Source organism: Magallana gigas, chromosome 2, assembly GCF_963853765.1.
Source record: "Magallana gigas chromosome 2, xbMagGiga1.1, whole genome shotgun sequence".
In the NCBI taxonomy this organism is placed as follows: domain Eukaryota; kingdom Metazoa; phylum Mollusca; class Bivalvia; order Ostreida; family Ostreidae; genus Magallana; species Magallana gigas.
In genome coordinates, this window is record NC_088854.1 from 19,452,924 (window position 1) to 19,473,384 (window position 20,461).

The 20,461-nt window shown below is 38.3% G+C and overlaps 1 protein-coding gene across 2 annotated transcripts in view; it reads left to right on the forward strand.

The window, feature by feature from the left end:
• LOC105344270 (E3 ubiquitin-protein ligase UBR4) overlaps positions 1-20,461 on the forward strand; it is a 37,093-nt gene that overhangs the window by 15,327 nt on the left and 1,305 nt on the right. Inside the window, exons 41-106 of one of the 2 annotated variants that reach the window (XM_066075410.1) lie at positions 88-312; positions 458-542; positions 653-725; positions 819-996; positions 1,086-1,133; positions 1,307-1,470; positions 1,556-1,622; positions 1,728-1,817; positions 1,954-2,085; positions 2,383-2,467; positions 2,649-2,923; positions 3,076-3,216; positions 3,518-3,677; positions 3,810-4,220; positions 5,049-5,221; positions 5,454-5,633; positions 5,748-5,801; positions 5,990-6,176; positions 6,430-6,583; positions 6,677-6,773; positions 6,886-6,993; positions 7,150-7,266; positions 7,376-7,498; positions 7,645-7,812; positions 7,906-7,983; positions 8,105-8,152; positions 8,260-8,436; positions 8,579-8,657; positions 8,819-9,007; positions 9,236-9,555; positions 9,942-10,027; positions 10,317-10,404; positions 10,514-10,707; positions 10,840-11,079; positions 11,293-11,431; positions 11,522-11,641; positions 11,759-11,896; positions 12,028-12,194; positions 12,315-12,426; positions 12,536-12,718; positions 12,830-12,914; positions 13,033-13,154; positions 13,265-13,397; positions 13,668-13,938; positions 14,176-14,317; positions 14,411-14,492; positions 14,604-14,777; positions 15,004-15,125; positions 15,217-15,370; positions 15,460-15,503; positions 15,676-15,847; positions 15,957-16,038; positions 16,160-16,436; positions 16,718-16,908; positions 17,047-17,119; positions 17,333-17,442; positions 17,690-17,918; positions 18,094-18,183; positions 18,296-18,418; positions 18,550-18,683; positions 18,797-18,922; positions 19,088-19,282; positions 19,374-19,458; positions 19,580-19,719; positions 19,922-20,015; positions 20,250-20,409. In XM_066075410.1, the coding sequence (XP_065931482.1) occupies positions 88-312; positions 458-542; positions 653-725; positions 819-996; positions 1,086-1,133; positions 1,307-1,470; positions 1,556-1,622; positions 1,728-1,817; positions 1,954-2,085; positions 2,383-2,467; positions 2,649-2,923; positions 3,076-3,216; positions 3,518-3,677; positions 3,810-4,220; positions 5,049-5,221; positions 5,454-5,633; positions 5,748-5,801; positions 5,990-6,176; positions 6,430-6,583; positions 6,677-6,773; positions 6,886-6,993; positions 7,150-7,266; positions 7,376-7,498; positions 7,645-7,812; positions 7,906-7,983; positions 8,105-8,152; positions 8,260-8,436; positions 8,579-8,657; positions 8,819-9,007; positions 9,236-9,555; positions 9,942-10,027; positions 10,317-10,404; positions 10,514-10,707; positions 10,840-11,079; positions 11,293-11,431; positions 11,522-11,641; positions 11,759-11,896; positions 12,028-12,194; positions 12,315-12,426; positions 12,536-12,718; positions 12,830-12,914; positions 13,033-13,154; positions 13,265-13,397; positions 13,668-13,938; positions 14,176-14,317; positions 14,411-14,492; positions 14,604-14,777; positions 15,004-15,125; positions 15,217-15,370; positions 15,460-15,503; positions 15,676-15,847; positions 15,957-16,038; positions 16,160-16,436; positions 16,718-16,908; positions 17,047-17,119; positions 17,333-17,442; positions 17,690-17,918; positions 18,094-18,183; positions 18,296-18,418; positions 18,550-18,683; positions 18,797-18,922; positions 19,088-19,282; positions 19,374-19,458; positions 19,580-19,719; positions 19,922-20,015; positions 20,250-20,409 (9,463 nt within the window). The remainder of the gene's footprint in view (positions 1-87; positions 313-457; positions 543-652; positions 726-818; positions 997-1,085; positions 1,134-1,306; positions 1,471-1,555; positions 1,623-1,727; positions 1,818-1,953; positions 2,086-2,382; positions 2,468-2,648; positions 2,924-3,075; positions 3,217-3,517; positions 3,678-3,809; positions 4,221-5,048; positions 5,222-5,453; positions 5,634-5,747; positions 5,802-5,989; positions 6,177-6,429; positions 6,584-6,676; positions 6,774-6,885; positions 6,994-7,149; positions 7,267-7,375; positions 7,499-7,644; positions 7,813-7,905; positions 7,984-8,104; positions 8,153-8,259; positions 8,437-8,578; positions 8,658-8,818; positions 9,008-9,235; positions 9,556-9,941; positions 10,028-10,316; positions 10,405-10,513; positions 10,708-10,839; positions 11,080-11,292; positions 11,432-11,521; positions 11,642-11,758; positions 11,897-12,027; positions 12,195-12,314; positions 12,427-12,535; positions 12,719-12,829; positions 12,915-13,032; positions 13,155-13,264; positions 13,398-13,667; positions 13,939-14,175; positions 14,318-14,410; positions 14,493-14,603; positions 14,778-15,003; positions 15,126-15,216; positions 15,371-15,459; positions 15,504-15,675; positions 15,848-15,956; positions 16,039-16,159; positions 16,437-16,717; positions 16,909-17,046; positions 17,120-17,332; positions 17,443-17,689; positions 17,919-18,093; positions 18,184-18,295; positions 18,419-18,549; positions 18,684-18,796; positions 18,923-19,087; positions 19,283-19,373; positions 19,459-19,579; positions 19,720-19,921; positions 20,016-20,249; positions 20,410-20,461) is intronic. The other variant, XM_066075412.1, reaches the window with a different exon arrangement.

Below are 20,461 nucleotides of genomic sequence, written 5' to 3' on the forward strand. Positions count from 1 at the left end.
TTTGATTTGCTAACATATTTTACAGATTTAGTATTCAACTTGGGAATGGACACATCAAGTCATTTTATTTGTTAACATCTTTTACAGATATACAACTTGGGAATGGATGCTTTGAGTCCCCAGTACTACTTCTTGCTGCCGAGCGGTAAGATCCGTGATGCCACATTTATCTGTACTGAGGAGGGCCGTTACATTGTCCTGATGGCCTCCAGTGGTTATATCTACACTCAAGTGATGGACGACAGCAGCAGTGCTAAGAATGGACCATTCTACATCACCAATGTCTTGGATGTTGAACACTCAGAATTGAAAGTATGGTTATAATGTTGCTTAATAATGCAAATATATTTCAAAATGTACATGTACTTGTAGATATTGAAATTGCACAAATAATTTAATATTACAAACTGACTTCATTTTATAGAGATTCTTTTATAGATACTATATTATTTTGTAGGAAGTGAACAATTTAGTGGCAGGAGGGGGTGTGTCTGTCTACTACTCCCACGCTCTACAGCTGATTTTCTTCAGTTATAGCCAGGGTAACTTGGTTACAATATTTATGACCTAACCACTAATGAAAATGTAGATAATTTTGTAAGATACAATGTATTAAATATCTTCTAACCATGAATATCGTATGTTTTTGTAGGAAAGAGTTTTGCTGCCACAGTTTCCAAGGATCTTTCTAAGACCCCAATGTTGTTTCCAATCACCCTCAAAACGTAAGGAAATTAATTTTTTGTTGCTGAAAATATGGTTCTGCTGATTTATTTAGTGGCATAAAAGAGAATGATTATGCCTATTGATCTGTGCAGAAATGGAACCACCAAGGGGAGTAACTCTACCCAGCCCCTGGTGCAGTGGTCTGAAGTCCCCGGTCACACAGGCCTGATGTACAGTATGACCCAGACCTCCAACAACCCAGTTGTTCTTATGATTCAACTGGACAGCATCATGGTACAGGAAATCAAAGTTGTCCCAGCCAAGGCCAAGGTACTCCATAGCGGAATAACTGTAACAGTTCAACCACAAAAATTGGGAATTTTAAAAAATGTTAAACTTGTGACTCTTTTTCTCTCTAGATTCAAGATGTTGTAGCTATACGACACACAGCTTCCAACTCAGATCAGGTACATGAATGTTTTGTATTTCTTATGCATGTAATTGCATCATTTTCCTTACCACAAAATTTTGAATGAAAAAAAGGGATGAAGATCAAATGAAATCTACAAAAATTTTGAAGGTATAAATTACACAAAGAATGAAATTCCTGGTGTTTAGATTTGTCAGTTTATTTTTGCAGCAGCACAGAACCACAATGATTCTGTTGTGTGAGGATGGAAGTTTAAGGATTTACATGGCCAATGTGAACACCACAAACTTCTGGCTGTCACCCTATCTCCAACCCCAGAGTCCTATTGCTGTCCTCAAGCCAGTCAAGAAAAAGAGATCCACCAAATCAGGCATGTACAGAGTCCATGTGATATACTGACAGAGATATGTAAGTTGTTTTATTAAATTTTTTCATCGATTTATGTTCATTTACAGGTAGACCTACTGGATCTGTATCTTTCCCCATTGACTTTTTTGAGCACTGCCAGCAGACCAATGACATTGAGGTTTGTTCAATCAAAGGACTTTATTATTAGATCTTATGATATACCTACCGGTACATGTACACTTATTTTACTGTAGATAATATACTATACACTTTTTTCTTACAGTTTGGTGGAAATGATTTACTGCAGATTTATAATGCTCAACAAATAAAGCACAGATTAAATACAATTGGAATGTATGTTGCAAGCACAAAGGTATGTTTTTACATTAATTGGTTAGGTGGTGAATGTTCCTTCAGGGGCAGTTATTTTCAGTTCTGTTTTTTGGAAAACTGGTATACTTTAAATTATTATGCATAAAGTAGACTTGTGAATTATTTTCTGATTGCAGCCTTTTGGATTCACTGTGGAGATCACAAACACCAACTCCACCAATGTCATGTTAGGATGTAGAGTGTTGGTGGGAACACAAAGCATAGAGAGAGCCCCCTCCTATATAGAGGTCTTTGGAAGAACTACACAGGTAAGATAAAACAGAATCACACAGAGAGCTAAAAGTTTGAAGGTTCTTGTGATGTGGTAGATACTGTATATGGACCTCTGTTTATAGTTTTATGATCTTGGTTATCATCCTGGAAGCTCAGTAACAGAGCACATGATGATAAATCCAAAATTCTTAGATTAAGTTTTGGTCCAGCAAAATTATCTCTTTTAATTTTATTGTAAAGCTGTACTTGTACATTAATAAATACATGTATAAACAGGATTGTGAATTTGTGTTTAGAATTTGTTTTTATACATGTATCATTTTCTTTGTTAGGTCAAAGTGACTCGAGCCAGATGGTTTGATTTACCCTTCACTAGAGAAGAATCGTTGACAGCAGACAAGAAATTCACCATACACTGTAAGTATATTATTATCACTGAATTATAAATACATGGTCAGAATTTATTCCTTACTCTCTGATAAAAAGGATGGTCTTTAAAAAATTAGTTGGTATTGATTCATTATTAAGATGGCCAATTCTTAGATAAAATAGTTTGAGTTATATATGTACTTAGTGAGTGAATTGTTATGTTGTACAGTTGGAGCCAGTGTAGACCCAGGAGGAGTGACAATGGTGGACTTCATTAAGGTGTTTGTGAAGACCAAGGAATCATTTGGCTGGCCAGAAGAACCAGACGAATTCCTGGAATCCCAGACCCAGAAATCTTTGACCTCTTCAGGGGGCATGAACTTGGCAGATAGTGAGGTGGTTCCCTCGGCCACACCCCTACCCCTGACCTCCGCGGACAGACTGCTGGGTAGTGCACTAGAGGTGCTGGATGGAGCCTTTGCTGCTTGTCCTATGGAAGACAAGGTACATTTTTCTGCTATAAACACATGTAAGGTTTTTCATGCTTGTTGTATGAAATATGTAAAGGAATAGTTGATGAGAATTTCGAATTTTTGTAACTGGTTTTGTTTTCACTGATATAGTGTAACTGACTACATGTATTTTCTTTTGTTCAGGGTTTGACTGAGATGAGAACAGACACTTTGAGCATTGCTACCAGCCTCCTGAATCTTCCCATGCCTGATAGTGTACAGTCACACACCAAGTCACTGCTGGCCTCTCTGTTCCTGTCCCCACAAACATATTACAACCACAAGGTAAATAATGGGCACACTTACACAGACACACTGACACATACATGTACATTTACTTGTGTGTGTATTTTGTAAATGATATAGATTTGTATGTAATTTAATAAGATCAATTTCAGTTGATTTTTGTTAATTTGTCTTTGCTTATGATTGAACACACCAATATATACATGTACATGTTCCTTCATGTATATAGTAAATATTCTACATTAATTTTGTAGGTAATGTGATCTCATCCATCTTAAGTTAAATATTTTGCAGTGTTGATATAAGATACATACTGATTTGAGTCTGATATATGTGCTAGGACCAGGCAGAGCTGAAGCATGTAATGGCCAGTCTGAACAAAGAGAAGCCGCTGGATGTGGAGGCCTATCAGAGACTGCTGGTGACCGCCAGGTCTGTGGCTGTGTCCAGACCCAACAACCTGATCAAGTTTGCCGAGAAGGGAAACAAGGAGGATGAAGGTAATCAACTGTTAAATCTGATATTTCTTCTTTACAAAGCATATCAAATGTATTATGGTTTATATTTGACATGTTTTTTGATAGCATTTTAAAAACTACATATATATTACAGTCGATATTTTTCATTAATAGTTCTAGAAGTCACAGATTTGGAAGACGAGAAGGAAGAAAAATCAGCACCATCTATTGCTAGTTTGTCTGACCTTGATGCAAAAGAGAAGAACCATTTTGTGACCCAGTTAATGGAGGCTTTCTGGGCTCTACACAGTGCTAAACCTGCCAACCCTATGCTGGCCCCCGTGTGTCTGCCAGGCCTGGCCCATGTGGATGCCACAGTGGGAGCACTGGTGGAAATTATTCATGCTTTCACTATCAATGACTTTGACAATGTTGCCCTATCTACCAAGCTGTATGTGAAAATGTTGCTCTGTCCTGACCAGCAGGTCAGCTTCTCCTGTAAGCAGGCCATGATTCGATGTCTGAGGCCCAGGCACAGGCGAAGGAGAGTTTTTATTCCCTCTCCCCCCAGGTGTAGTTCACCAGGTAAGAATCACTCGGAGTCAATTAATCTATGCCATTTTCAAACCTGTATATATTCAATTCAGTTCAATGGTTTATTGACATCACCATGTTGGCATACAGTCAAAATGAAATCAAATGACAGACAAAAGAAAATTATAACATAAAGGCAACAGCATGCAAGACAGTTTTATACAATACTTCATAGTCCCTGGAACTAATTTCTCTGCATAAAACATTTATCCAAGTCGAAACATAGAGGTTTTGTAGTATGAAAATCACATGGATTAACAATTTCTTTTATGGGATCAATACCACTGTAGAATTTATCATTGAAAATATCACAATAATGAAATCGAAGATTGTCATACACAGGACAGTAAAGTACAAAATGTTTTTCATTTTCAACTAATAATTTACAAGCATAGCATAAACGTTTTTCCTTTGGGATAATTGGTTTACAATATCTACTTGTTTCAATGAATAAAGAATGTGCACTTATTCTTAATCATGTTAGCTGGGATCTTTCATGCTTTTTCAAGGAAAACTTTAAGTAATCTTGCAACTTGTACTCGTTAGTATTTGATATTTCACTGTTAAAATGAAGTTTTCCTGAGTTCGAGGATGAGATTTTATTCAACTGCTCAAAGATCTTATCAACAAAAAATTTATTTAACTTAAACCTCAAATCCTTATGGGAAATATTTAAAGATGTTTAGTTTCTTTTGGAGATTAAAAATCTTGCTTTGCCATGAAGTATAACTCTTTTTCGAAGCTAATTCTTTGTTATTTTGTATATAATTACTTAAATGAGGATTTTCGTATACTGTATATTCTATGATATTTTTGTAGGTGGTGGAGCAGAGGATGATGACGACGATGATGATGATGACGACGATGATGAGGATGATGACAAGGGAAATAAACCTGTACAAAATGTGGTAGAGCAGGTGCCCCCTCCTCACTCTGTGGAAATTGAGGAACACAATGACGCTGATGATGCAGATGAACAGTTTGAAGTTGTGGTAAGTTCACTGAATAAATTAGCAGAGAAGCCTGTACTGGCACTGTAGCAGTGAACAAAAACAAACAAACTGAAAACATTTGTGAATATGGAAAATAGGGATAGAAGAAAAATGGGATTAGTGTGCATGAGGAATGAGTTTTCTTTAAAACAATCATCTGTTTGTTTGTACTTCAAGGATAAAATATTACTGTATAGCTCACTGTATTTACTCTGGATGTTCTCTGATTTAGGAACATGACCATGAGGAGCCAATGGTACTTGAGCCAGGTGACCCAGAGCCAGAAGATGTGGGTCGCTCACCTTTAGAAGCCCTGCTGGCCAGTCGTAACTTCCCCATGGTCGACATCCCACCTGATGCTGATGATGAAACAATGGTGGAGCTGGCTATTGCTCTCAGCCTGCAGGATCAGGTAGGGAGGAGTTGTGTTTAAAGAACAATTCTTTGTAAAGAGTATGGTGAAGACGTACAACAGTTTGGGTCTTTGTTTGGTTAAAAATGATTTATTTTGGATCTTTGTTTGTAGCCAGGAAATAGTAACTCCCTTGGACTACAGGGACTTGGACTAAACAATGTGCAGGTCAGTGTAATTCCTGCTGATACTTGTGAGAATTGAAAAATTAAATAAATATTAATAAACATGAAATTGTGTTATTTGACTTATGTAACAAATTGATCCACTGAAGCAATGTAAATGTAATTCCATGACAAAATTATAATATTAAAATAAGAATCCTTTGATTGATTTTCCCATGGTTGTCTTGACAGTCGGCCCTACAGAATGCAATTTCTATTGAGGAGGGGCCCATGTCTGATACTACAGCCTCAGCCCCAGGCAGTGATGATGAGATGGGAAGTAATGCCGCCACCGACGGATCCACCCTACGCACCTCTCCAGCAGAGCATGCTGGGAGTGCAGGCTCAGAGAGTGGAGGAAGTGCCATAGAATCAATTGGTAAATAATTAATGATTACATCAAGTATATAGGTATAAAGATATGTGTTAAAAGTCATTTACGGTTTATAAAAAGGGCATGCAGTCTCAGAGACTGGAAAAAGTGCCATAGAATTTATTGGTAAACAACAAATAATCACATCAAGTACAACAGTAAAAAGATATTCACAACAGTCATTTATTTTATGTGTAGAAATCTGCTCTGACCTATATGTATGATATTGATTTGGAGAATACACATTTCCTTTTTAAAGTGAGTGGGCGTAGCAGTGCATATGGAGACAGGGACAGAGAGAGTAACACATTTGGACCGCGAAGTGAGACCAGCAGTTTGGGCATGCCCAGTGGCTCCCTTCATCATGAAGTGGACTGCACAGATGTAGACGCCGACTATGATGCCTCGGTCAGGTGAGTATGATTGGTGTAGTTATACAATATGTTTCTAATGCCATAAAAAATATCATGTTCTAAGAAAGGTTTATGGAAAAATCAATGTTGTAGGTTGCATAGCTTGCGTTTGATGATACTTGAGAGACTATTGCAGTATCTTCCTGAAATGAGAAATGTTGGGGGTGTTAGAGTGATTCCCTACATGCAGGTAAGGTATTTAAATGCAGGTAAATTGAGCTGGGAAATGTGTACGTAAATGTACAGTAATTGCTTAGAATATGATAAATAATGGGATGTACAATAATTTCTGTCTATAACAGGTATTACTGATGCTGACATCAGATCTGGACAGTGATGAAGAAAAAGACAAAGGAGCCTTGGATGCCTTGCTGACAGCCATTATTAAAGAGTTGGACCTGGCTGGAAAAGTATGTCTCAATATCAACAACATTTTGATTTTGATTTTAAAATTTCCAATAGAAAAGTGATGAAAATGTTTAAGTGCATAATTCATTAAAATAAATGAATTGAACTTAAAATGTACCTGAAGTAAATATACACTAAAAATTTCCATTTTTTCTTTGCAGGATTTGGAGCAGATTGCCTGTAGAAACCAGTGCTATGAAGTCAAGCTTGTTCTACTCAGACTCCTCAGTGTTCTGTTGTCAAGGACCAAGACAGGAAATAAACTGGCAGGGGAGGTTAGTCTTTACTACAAATTGAATTGTAATAGACATTTATAATGAAGTGTGACATCAGGTACAAAGTACATGTATAATTACCTACATGTATATCTGTGTTTCCTTTCAGTCGTCCTCCTCCTTTGTAAGCAATGCCACCGCCGCAGCTCTGATATCTAGTGGAGCCATCCCTTTCTGTCTGACCATCCTGAAGAACCTGCTGCCATTCTGGAAACAGTATTCTGTGACAGAGGTAAGGAGTGGCTACATCCTCTCTAGTGTCAAGTTCTAGATAGTACATTATGTGAAATTGATTAAAGATTATACTGTATGTGTGAAAACTTTGTAAGATCTGATAAAGAGTTATATTTTAATACATATACATGTATCTCATTGTAGGAGGAGGGTAGTGCAGTAACTGGTCAATTACTGAAGCCCCACCCCACATCCCCACCCCCAGACATGTCACCGTTCTTCCTGCGACAGTATGTTAAAGGACATGCCAATGATGTTTTTGAAGATTACCCGCAAATGCTGACTGAGATGGTTCTGAGACTTCCCTATCAGGTACACCTGTTAGGACGGTTAGGTTTGTGTTGTTAATATCTTAGTGATTGTCTGAACATGAGAGAATAATATTTTGCATGCATTGTTTTACAGTTGAAGAAGATTTCAGAAGGTGTTTCAAGTGTTCCTTCTGCAGCCTTTGATAAATATTGGAATACAATTCTGTCTGAGGTATGGAAATACTGTTTTACTTTGAAAAGTAATAATAGATAATAAATTTGAATAATATTCTGAATATGATCCTTAATAATATCTGTTGCCTTTGTAAGCAAATTAATCTTTCTGTTTCTAGTATATGATGACACAACAGACACCATACTTTAGACGTACAGTCAGGAAGGTTTGTAAAGTTCTTTATTTTGGATATTTTGTGTAAGTAAGTGAGATCCTGAAAGGGATTTTCATTTACAACGTCTTTACGTTTTACCTGTGTGTGTCCTATTGCAGCTGCTGCTGTTTATCAGTGGAACCAAGGAGAAGTACAGACAGTTGAGGGACCTCCATGCTGTGGAGTCCCATCTACAGACCGTCACAGAGCTGTGTAAGGAGGGAGGCCTGGACATCAATGAGGCTGAGGTCACCCCCGCCCCCATTGTACTCAACTATGACACCCTCCTCAATATTGTAAGTAGCCAAGCAATACCTAAGACAACATTTATTGTTTATGAATTGCACCTATCCTTGAAAAAAATTAACATTGTTTCCCAATTTTTTGTCACTTATTGAAAGTGCATGTAACTCATGCATTTATGCTTCTTTTTAATAGATTGAGCACCTGAAATTCTGTAGTGACACAGCCTCTAGCAGACCAGTCAATTGGCAACTCTATTGTCGAGATAATCAAAGTAAGTTGTAGAGTTTTTTAAAAACATTTTATAATACATAGACATGCTAACATCACATCATATGTGCATTGGGGTGGTTTGAGAGAGCTTTGTTATAGATCAGACTTTTCTATGAAATGAATTAAGAGCACAGTTCAGTCATTAAATTCTTTCTGCTGTAGATGTGATGATATTCCTCGTGAGGGCCAGTATTCTGCTGAATGAGGGTGTGGCCCCTACCCTCCTCCAGTTGCTGCAGAGTGCCCTATGTGGAAGTAAATCTGAGGATGGGAGTAATGGAGGGAAGTCTAGCATCACAGGCTCCCCAGGAAAACCCAAGAAAGATAAAGACAAGGACAAGAATGATCAAGGTACACATATACAGACTACAGAATAAATGATTATGTAAACATGATTCTTATATTCATGTAGCAGCTGTTATTTGTATTGTATTTGTATTTTATATTTGTGTAGATTTAAAATCACATTATGGAATATTGAATATACAGTGTATGAATATGTGTATGAAGGAATATTTGGTCAAACACATTAGAATTACATGTATCTCTTGTGTATCTCTGGCTGTGTATGTTGCACAGATTCAGATGATGGTCAGAAACATGACGAGGCTCTGTGTCTGAGCTTGGTCCAGCTACTGATGAAGATCCTGGACAGAGAGCTGCTGGTGAAGTTTGTGAGGACCTTCCTACTGGAGTCTAACTCCACCAGTATCCGCTGGCAGGCCCACAGCCTGTTACACAGCATCTACAGGAACTCCAGCCTGTCTGATCAGGAGAGACTGCTGGACCTGTTGTGGGATCTGTGGAAAGAGCTTCCCCAGCACGGCCGCAAGGCTTCTCAGTTTGTGGATCTCCTGGGATACTTCCTGCTGAAAACTCCTCAGACCTCGGAGAAAAAGGTATTATAAATGTATCAGCCATGATGTTGGAAAAGGAATTATGAAGCACAGTTTTTTAACTTGTATATAGGGTCTAAGGTAGTTTTTGTTTTTAGCCAATCATAATTGTAAAAGGTTAGGCCCAATTTTTGAAATGCCTTACAGTGGTATTTAAATGTAACATGCTTATTTTAATCTCACAACAAGCAATGAGGGTAAATGAAGTAGAGATATTCCTTTTAACATTTTGTTAAACTAACTAACGTCAATGAATTGAAATAACTTGAGATTTGCAAGGCAACCATGTACAGTTCACGAAGCCTATGTTTTGTTTGATACATTTGTATTAATTTAAGCCTCAGAATGCAATGAGAGCATAGAATGATTTATTTTAAATAATATTACAGACCAAAGAATACCTGGATAAAGCAGTAGCTGTGTTGAGACAAGAAAACCAGGTCCTTTCTAACCACCCCAATGCCCAGATCTACAAGTAAGAAGCTACAGTAATCACAGTAATGGTTAACCAGTGGCATTGTATACTGTTTACAGGGATATTTTTGCCCCGTGTTACTGTAAACGTACTACAGTTAGCTGTGTATTCTATGTAGTGCTTTTGGCGGAATGCGACTTCCGCTAAGTGTAAAAATAGTCACATTCAGAAATACGCTAATTCAAATCCACGCCAACTTGTTCAAAAACTATTTTCCGCCAACTATCGCAAATATTTCCCTGTATACAGTATTGTGTTCATCAGTAATGTTCTTGCATTATTTCCACAGCATGTTACAAGGGCTGGTTGATTTTGATGGTTACTACTTGGAGAGTGATCCATGCCTTGTATGCAACAATCCTGAAGTCCCTTATGCTGTGAGTATTGTACCTTAAAATACCAACATAAAATTTACATTTACCTGATGTACATGCATATTGTTGCAGAGTTTGTACATGATTTCATACATGTTTTTCTTCTATAAAGAACCTGAAGCTGTCCTCTATCAAAGTGGACTCCAAGTTCACCACCACCACTCAGATTGTGAAGCTGGTGGGTAGCCACACCATCTCCAAGATCACCCTCAGGATCAGTGACCTCAAGAGGACCAAGATGGTGCGTGTCCTCAACATCTACTACAACAACAGGACAGTGCAGGCCGTGGTGGAGCTCAAGAACAAGTAAATACTTTGGATCAGCAAGAATTAGTTTACAAGTCTCATTGAAGCTAATGAATCGTGTATCTGTATACTTAAAGTTGATTATTATCACATGTTCAGAACTTGTTTGTAAACATTCTAACAATGTTGTAGACCTGGACTTTGGCACAAGGCCAGAAAGATGACCTTGACCACTGGACAAACAGATGTGAAGGTTGAGTTCCCGATCCCTATTGTTGCCTGTAACCTGATGATAGAGTATGCTGACTTCTATGATAATCTCCAGGCCACGGCTGAGACACTGCAATGTCCCCGCTGTAGTGCCTCAGTGCCAGCTAACCCAGGAGTGTGTGGCAACTGTGGAGAAAATGTGTTCCAGTGTCACAAGTGCAGGTACTGTAAATGTTCATTTATACATGTACCAGGATGATTGATGCAATTGGTAGTCAAAAAAACATGTATTATATCTAAAGTAAATAAATGAAGATGAAAACTTAAGTGCTGAAATGATTTTCTTTTTATTCTTATTTATATAATGCAAATTGATTGTCATATTCCTCGGATAAAAAGACAGGGTTCTTACAATGGTTCTTTTGTTTTCTATAGAGCTATTAACTATGATGAGAAAGACCCTTTCCTGTGCAATGCTTGTGGGTTCTGTAAATATGCCAAGTTTGACTTCACTCTGACTGCCAAGCCCTGTTGTGCTGTTGATCCCATTGAAAATGAAGAGGACAGAAAGAAGGTGATTCACAACAATCTTTAACAGTGTCATTGAAATGTGACAAAAGTCCATGTATTTTGGAGGATTAAAACTGTCTTTGTGTTGTTTTAGGCTATTGGCACCATTAATGCCCTATTGGAAAAAGCTGACAGGATTTACAGAAATCTGCAGCAGCACAGACCACAGCTGGAAAAATTGTTGATTCAAGTGAAGGAAAACGGCTCTGATAGGGTAAGACACAAAATTCTCTCTCTCTCTCTCTCTCTCTCTCTCTCTCTCTCTCTCTCTCTCTCTCTCTCTCTTTTACAGAATTGATTATGTGAGTACATGTACTTGTTTGGGTTGTAGGAGGAGGGACTGAGTGCTGGTGGTGCCAACAGTGGTGCTGTACCAGGCAGTAGTGTCAACAAGTCCATACAACAACTAGCCCTCAAATACTGCAATGAGTGTAAATCCTCATTTGATGAACTCAGCAAGATCATTCAGGTAGGCATCAGAGAACTTGAGTAACCATGTGTATGTGAATTTCTGACCATTTGATAGTTGTTGGCTAGTGAGAGAAACAGTGGTATTGTATATGTACATGTTTTCAATGTTATGGGTGTTTCTATGAGCAGAAAGTGATGGCCTGTCGTAAAGAGTTGGTAGAGTATGACAGCCAACAACAGGAGGCGGTTGCTGCTGCTAGCCGCGTCTCCCCTGTCACAAGTCCGCGTGACATCACAGAGTCGCCCCTGAAAGCCCGCAAAGTTCCTAGCTGTGCCAAACCTGTTGGAAAGGACAGGTAAGGCTTCTTAGCAGTTAAACTTGTAAACTATTGTTACTCCAGTTTTGAGAACCATTTTGTGTGAAGCACTTTGTAGAGAGTTGTTGGTCAGTAGAGTGTTTGTTTACATTTTGACAGTAATAGAAGCAGTAACTGTTATGGATGTGCCAGCTCTGCAGTGGAGCACTGCATCACCCTGCTGAGAGCCCTAGTCACCAACACTAACCTCCGACATATACTCTGTAGTCAGGTCAGTCACAGAATACAAAATACTGTCAAGTTCAATGAAGTTGTACAGAATTAAAGAAAGTTTCTAGAATGTCATTATTGATTTAATTAAGATAATTGTTTATGTGCAGGGCATGATCAAGGAGCTGATAGACTTTAACTTGAGGCACGGTACACTGCAAGTCAGGATAGCTGTCCTCTCACTGCTGTGTATGCTGACTAAAGACAACCGTAAAGGAACCGAAGAGATGAACAACCTAATCATGACTAGGATAGCTGGTGCTCTAAAGGGGCACCTGTCCAACCCAGACCTGGTAAGCAGCCACACTCGACATGAACAAAAAATCCAGAATTCCAAAATATACATGTATCTTGTATTGTTAATAAACGTGAATTTTGGATTCAAACAATTTCTGTTGATTCAGGGATCATCCGTGAGAAATGAGATAATGCTGTTAGCCACTTCCCTAGAACAAGAGGACAGTTGTTGGGAACAAAGAGTCAGATGTGGTAGGTATTGGGCAGCAGTTGGGAATGTGATACAACACCATTAATATAAGTACATGCAAATGAAAACTTTTTCAAGCTATGAATTCATGTTGATAACATATGAATTCTGCATTTGTAGTGATGAGATTGTTCCTGATGGGAATGCAAATGAAGCAGCCAGTAATTATGGACACTATCAGACTACCTTGCTTGAGGATACTACAACAACTTGTTAAACCTGATGGAGGATCCTCAAAGAAGGTGCCTAGTCATGCAAATAACAAAATTACGAAAACTTTTTAAAGTGTAACTTTCCTATTTTGAAAAATTTTAAATGCACGTGTAACTTGATTTAAATATTTTTGTTTTAGGACAAGCAGAACCAGGAGGTAACTGTCCCCCTAAAATACATGTCTGCTGACCTACATGTAAACAGCAAGGCCTGGCTAGCGGGCGACCCTAAGCACTCGTTCCAGGCCTGGCAGAGGAGACTCCCAAGAAGAGGTCAGAAACTGTGTAGAGCTTAGGTTCTACATAACTCAGCATAAAGCATAGGTTCTAAAGTGAACATTTATTTATTTATAACTCTCTACTTACACATCAAACTAAAAAGCTTATTATTGAGTGACAGGATTTTTCCTTTAACTTTAGTCATAAATAATTATACGTAATGTTGTTATTCATGTTCTTTGTTATATTTTGCATATTCTGTGAAAAAGTTATTGTGCATGTGTTTAAAACTATTCTTAATAATTTTGCTTCTGAATGAAATAGGAGCCACTGAATCCACCGAAAACAAATCTGAGAAGAAGGACAGCAAGAAAGAAGTGAGAGCTTTGTACTTAATGGAGAAATATGGCACCAGGTGGAGAGAGAAGATGTGGAAGACTCCACCTATCCACCTGAAGCTGACCCAAACCACCTGGCTGCAGCAGGCCATGTTCACACCATCTTCACGCTCTGCCAGACAGATGGCCTGTAGTATCATCGAGTCAATTTCCCAAATACCATCCCGTAAAAAGGAGATTATTGACATGCTTACCAGGTAAGTCTCATTACAGTCTTTTGATTTGCATAATTTGTTGCAAATTATATGAGTACATGTTTTTAGATATTTATGTATTATTATTAAATATCTTTGATATTTGTAGTATTATTATGAACTTGAATATTGTTTTAAGTTCTAAATTAATATTTGTTCCCAACATGCAGATGTGTTACATGTACAAATGTACATGTACATTGACTTGACACAAGGGTTCATGAGTTTTTCACCTTGTAGATGCCTGGATGAAATCTGCAAAAGTGGGGAGAATGCAACAGAATTCTTGTCTCTGTTCAAACGGATGATCAGTCAGCCCCACTGGAAGTGTTACCTGTCCATCAAGGGGGTACTGCTACGCCTGGGAGACCTCATCAACAAGGTGTGTAAAACAGCGTCCAAACTCTTCCTTATACTCTTCTTTATCAGTATCAAATACATTAGGACATTTTCTAACTATGGGCTTCTTTTGTAGGAGGTGGAACAACTGCAGTATTTGGAGGAGACCACCCTCAGCTCAGACCTGGCTCAGGGATTCACTCTAAAAGCACTGACAGGTGAGCACTGTTGTAGAAAAACATGTAATCTAGAGGTTATGAATCAAACCTGTAGTTTTTGAATCTAACCTGTAGAAATGTCTGAGTAAATAATCTCTCCCTGTGTTTCAGAGTTGGTATCCCTGTTTGTGGAACAAGATGTGATCAAACATTACTACAAGAACAAGTTGGTGGGGTACGTGTTGAATGGATACCTGTCGCTTCGGAAGCTGGTGGTACAGAGAACTAAGCTGATAGACGACTCCCAGGACAAGCTTCTGGAACTGCTGGAGGAACTCACCACAGGTAACTGACATGTGCTTCACGGCTTTGTTTACATGTGTCACCTTGAAATAGTGTTATAAGGGATGTAGTTATGTGATGATATATAAGGAATACATAATGTTTAGAATTGTGTTAAAAAATCATATGTGGTTCTACATGTATGTTCTACAATAAACAGTTTTGAAACATTATTGATACTTGGGGCTTATTTTTCCGTGCATATACAAACATTTTGTGTATGTTTCAGGCACTGAATCAGAGACTAAGGAGTTCATGCAGGTGTGTGTCCAGACCGTCAACAAGTACCCAGGTGATGACTACAGATCTCCAGTCTTCATCTTTGAGAGGCTGTGCAGCATCATTTTCCCTGTAAGTATGAACCCCAAAAATTATTTCAATAGTTAAGATATATGTTTCAATGGATGATGGATTCATTCTATGGAATCTATATTATTTTCAGGAGGAGAATGATGTAGGGGAGTTTTTGATGATTCTTGAGAAGGACCCTCAACAGGAGGACTTCCTGCAGGGGAGAATGCTGGGTAATCCTTACAGCTCCAACGAACCAGGACTAGGACCTCTGATGAGGGATGTCAAAAACAAAATCTGTCAAGGTACAGTGTATTCTGAGAAAACAGCATTTGTCTTAACATACATGTATTTTTTTATACTTACCTACTTCATGTATATCTTTATTTCACAGATTGTGAGTTGGTTGCTTTGCTGGAAGATGACACAGGAATGGAAGTAAGAAACTACTCATTGAATGCCTTTTAGTATAAAGATCAGAATACTGATTGATATTTTGTTATGGGTCTGAAGTCAAAAGGGAGGGGATGATGATTTTCACAACAAAAATTGATTTTTAAGTTTTCAGATGAAATTGTATTGTGAATGTATTGTGAAACTTTTATTGCAGCTGTTAGTGAATAAGAAAATTATAAGCTTGGACTTGCCAGTGAATGAGGTCTACAAGAAGATCTGGGCTCCAGAGCACGGGGAGGGTGAACCTATGCCCATCATCTACAGGATGAGGGGACTGTTAGGAGACGCTACTGAAGACATGGTCAACTCACTGGAATCCAACTCAGGTACTGGCCATCAATGTAAATCTTCATGTACATATGTGTTGTTTATTTATCTATGTTTATATATCAGTATGCCTTTTTGCTATCATCCATTATGAAATTACTTCTACAGAGGAAGACGTTGATAAGGAAGAAGTCTACAAAATGGCTTCTGTGTTAGCGGAAGGGGATGGCCTCAAAGTCATGTTAACAAGGTAAATCATGTTCTAATGACAATTTAAAGCAAGGTCAATCCAAGTAATTGAAATTTAAACAAAAATGCAAAAATTCATTGTTTTATAACTGTATGGTCCTTAATCTCTGTTCCCTCCTTAGATTGGCCACCATTAAGGACCTAGTCTTGGGCAGACAGTTGATGACAGTGCTACTGAAGCTGTTTGGCTTCGTGGTCAATGTGAAGGCTTGTAGACAGGAGCTGATAAAGACAGAGATGAACACTGTTAACGTGATGCTGGGGGCCCTGAACCTGGCCCTGTGGGCGGAGCAGGAGAGTGGTACCAGCACCAAGGGCCAGACCATCACTGAGCAGATCCTACACATCATGGAGGTCATTCTGTTGGAGGCCAGCAGTCAGGACCCAGAGATCTACACTGTAAGATACAACAGAGTCAGGCCCCAAAACATGGACCAGCTCACTTTTAATCTTAGTCTCACTTTTACAAAAGAAAATAATTTCATGGAAAAACAAGACTCTGATTAAAAGACAAAAAGCCTTTCAAAATGTTATGGCTTCAAGGCCAGTACAAACAATAATTTCATTAGAATTTTAATGTGTTAAACATTAGTTGTGTGTATTGTTTTTTAAGCAACAAAAGATAAACAAGAATTTTATGTGGTGTAGCATGTTGTAATTCACTTGAATCTATTTGACAGAATTTCTCCAAGTTGTGTGGCAACAAGGATCAGTTGTTGATGTTGCTAGACAGGATTAACAGTCCTTTTGTGAGATCCAATCCCAGTGTCCTACAGGGATTAATGAGGCTGATCCCGTTCTTGGCGTTTGGAGAGGAGGATAAAATGTTGGTCCTTCTGAACCACTTCAAGCCTTATCTGGACTTCACCAAGTAAGTCATTCAGAACAGTTTTCTTTCATGTAACTAATGAGATAAACTTGTCACATCCATCCCACCCTTGATGTGTAGATGTCAGAAATGTTCACTGTAAATCTATATTTGTTAATCCTGAATTGTGGTTTCCTTTAGATTTGATTTGGAACATACTCAAGATGAGACACTACATCTTGACTGCTTTTGTGAGGTTGCTAGTGGAATTGAGGTAGGCTCAATGGAGAAAATTGACTTTATATGTTAAATGTAATTTCAAAATATCCTGTGCTCTAGATGTAATGGGCTGCATGGACCATCAATATTTATATCTAAAATTTTTATGATGATACCCTTGTCTCTATTGTTATTAAAATGATCACATCATGCACATACAATACATAATGCATAAGTGATTTATACTGAACACTTCTTTTTGTTTCAGAGTAATGCAAATGGAATCAGACTGAAGAATATGATCGCTGACCATGGCATCACAAAAATGGCCGTAGATTACATCCTGCTTAATTCCCCCAAAGTGAAAACTCTACTTCCGTAAGTGAATTAGATTTTCTTTATATTAAGGTACTCTCTGTGTTTTAAGTTAATCATGAAAACCATTCCAGTAAACATGTATGCTCACAGTACGGTATCTGTTGACTACTATTTGATCAGGATGTTAAATACCAAATCTGAGACCTTGTGAGACTTTAAACAGAAACTAGTGTTTCAAAGAATACAGAATTTTGAGTATATTCAATCCATCTGTTAAGTAATGCAACTGATGTGTTGTTTTTCACAGGACTGACACAGAGAACTGGAAGGACTTTATACAGAAGCCTGCTCTGAGCTACGTGCTGCGACTTCTGACCGGGCTCAGTCAGGGCCATCCCCCCACCCAGCTGTTGATCGGGGCGGAGTGTATCCCCATCCTCCACAAGCTGGAGCAGGCCTCCTCAGACAAACACATAGGGACGATGGCTGAGAACCTACTGGAGGCACTCAAAAAGAACCCAGAAGTGTCTGCCAAGGTCAGACTCAGATGTTTGTTTAGTGAATAGTTATAGGTCAGCCTCAGGAAAAGTTTAGTTGTTAAGGTCTGACTGAAGATTTGTTTTTCAGCTTTTGTACTGTCAGCTAAATAATGGAAAGTGAATTTAGGATTTCAATTTTATTATAGGTATAATATATTTTTTTTTGTTATAGATTGAGGATTTCAGAAAACAAACTAAAGCTGAGAAGAAAAGATTGGCCATGGCTAAAAGGAAGAAACAGCTGGGGGCTTTAGGAATGAAGGTATGAATGAAAGCTTAGATCTTTAGAAAGAATGCTCTTAGCATAAAACTTCAAGGATGGCTGTGTTTTGGTCAAATAGCGATTATTGATATGTTAAATGTTGGTTTTTTAGACCAATGAGAAGGGGCAGGTAACTGTGGAAAGCTCAGTTCTGAAACAGATAGAAGACTTGAAGGAAGAGACTGGTTTAACCTGTTGTATATGTAGGGAGGGATATCGCTACCAACCTCAAAAAGTTAGTAAAAAAAGAAGTCCTATTTACCAGCTATAGCATGTTAATCCAATTCTTATCCATGCATGTATTGTATTTAATGGAATAAACACTGATGTATTAGCTTTCATGGTTCTTTCATTTGAATTCTACAGGTTCTTGCAGTATACACTTTCTCTAAGAGACTGTACCTGGATGACTTTGAGAACAAGCCAAGGAAATCTGTAGGATATTCTACTGTGTCTCATTTCAATATCATCCATGTGGACTGTCATACAGCCGCTGTCAGGTAGGAGCTTATAGTAACCCTATATTAGGCTCCTGTTTACTCCTTTTCTGATTCACTAATTAATTCTCTGATTTAGTACTGTATTTTCTTACTTATTATGATTGTCCATGTAGACATGCCAGGGGAAGGGAGGAGTGGGAAAGTGCTGCCCTCCAGAACGCCAACACTAAGTGTAATGGACTGTTACCCCTGTGGGGGCCTCATGTTCAGGAGTCCGCTTTTGCTACCTGTTTGGCAAGGTACACATTATCAAATTTCAATATTCTATGTGTAATCATAAATATTTTCTTGTGCAGTGGTATTTTGATTGGAGTACATGTATAGGAATTATCATTGTTGATTGTTAATACAGAATTTAATTTGGGTTGAATAATATTTTTATCCTGCCATCTTTGCCTTTTCAGACATAACACCTATCTACAGGAGTGCACTGGAGTGAGAGACCCGAGTTATCCCTACAACGTTCATGATGTGAAGCTGCTGGTGCTCAAGTTTGCGCAGGAGAAGTCGTTCAGTGAGGACAGTGGTGGGGGAGGCCGCCAGAGTAACATGCACCTCTTGCCCTTCATCATGCACATGGCGCTCTATGTGATTAACACGTTAGTAGCTGCTTCAGTGTCCATAGTCTCCTGTGGTTTCAAAGTTATGGAGCTCTTAATGCTTATCTTAAAATTATTGTTTAATTTTTAGAACAAGGTCTGTTACCAGAGAGGAGAAGAACTTGGGGAATTTCTTAGATGCTATCAAAGACAAGTGGATTGAAAATTGCTATGAGGTATCCGAGTTATATCAACTTTATGCTGAATATTGTATTGTGGTTATTGCTGCCAATTGCACTTTGCTGTACAAATATGTATTGTTTTTTAAATGATTGTTACCTTTGCTTGTTATTTCAGACAGAGGGTCCTCTCTACTGGACCACCATGGCTCTCCACATCCTGTCTCCGGCCAAGTGGAAAGAAAGGCGTGTGAAGCTGTTGGACCGGTGCATGGTGCTGGCTCAGACTCGACATGTCACCCCCGGAGGAACAAAAACGTATGCAAACCTCGAAGTTATCTCACATCGAAACTTTAAAACGAAAAAGATTACACTTCATTGATTATTGTTTGTTTTAATCATCTGCAATTGAATGATAAAAAAACCATTTATTTGTGTCCCATTGGCTATAAAAAAAAATAGTGCTATAGATTTGATAGAAATAAGGTTTTCTTTACATATGATGTTTTTGAATTTGTAGGCTAGCAGACAAAGCTGTTAAGGAATACAGTGTGTACAAACCTTACCTTGTGTTCTTTGGAATCATCAATGAAGTCTACCAGAAAGTCTTCAAGGTCAGTAGATAAAAATCTGAATCTGAAAGGATCAGTATTTATGTTCTTTGTATACTTGGTAAGGGAAATTCTACAGTCATAAAGAGAGGATTTCTGTGGCAGAACACCAGTTCCAAATCTATAGTTCATTGTTGAGGTTTAGTTGAAATGATAAGTACATATGTCATATGTATATTTGGTAATGAAAAAATTATACGGTAGTCATAAAGCATTGTTTAATTGTTGATATTACAGAAGGTATCAGTGAATGGGGACAACAGCTGGAGCTCGGCGGTGGCCGACTACATCCGTCACAATGACAAGGCCCTGATCGAGGCCTGTGACAGGGTGTTGGCTGCCTACCAGGACGAGATGCTGCCCTGCGAGTCCTTCTCCGAGTTCTGTGATGTTGTTGGTAAGTTACTAGAACAATGCTTAATTAGATATTTACAACTAATTGTACTAAC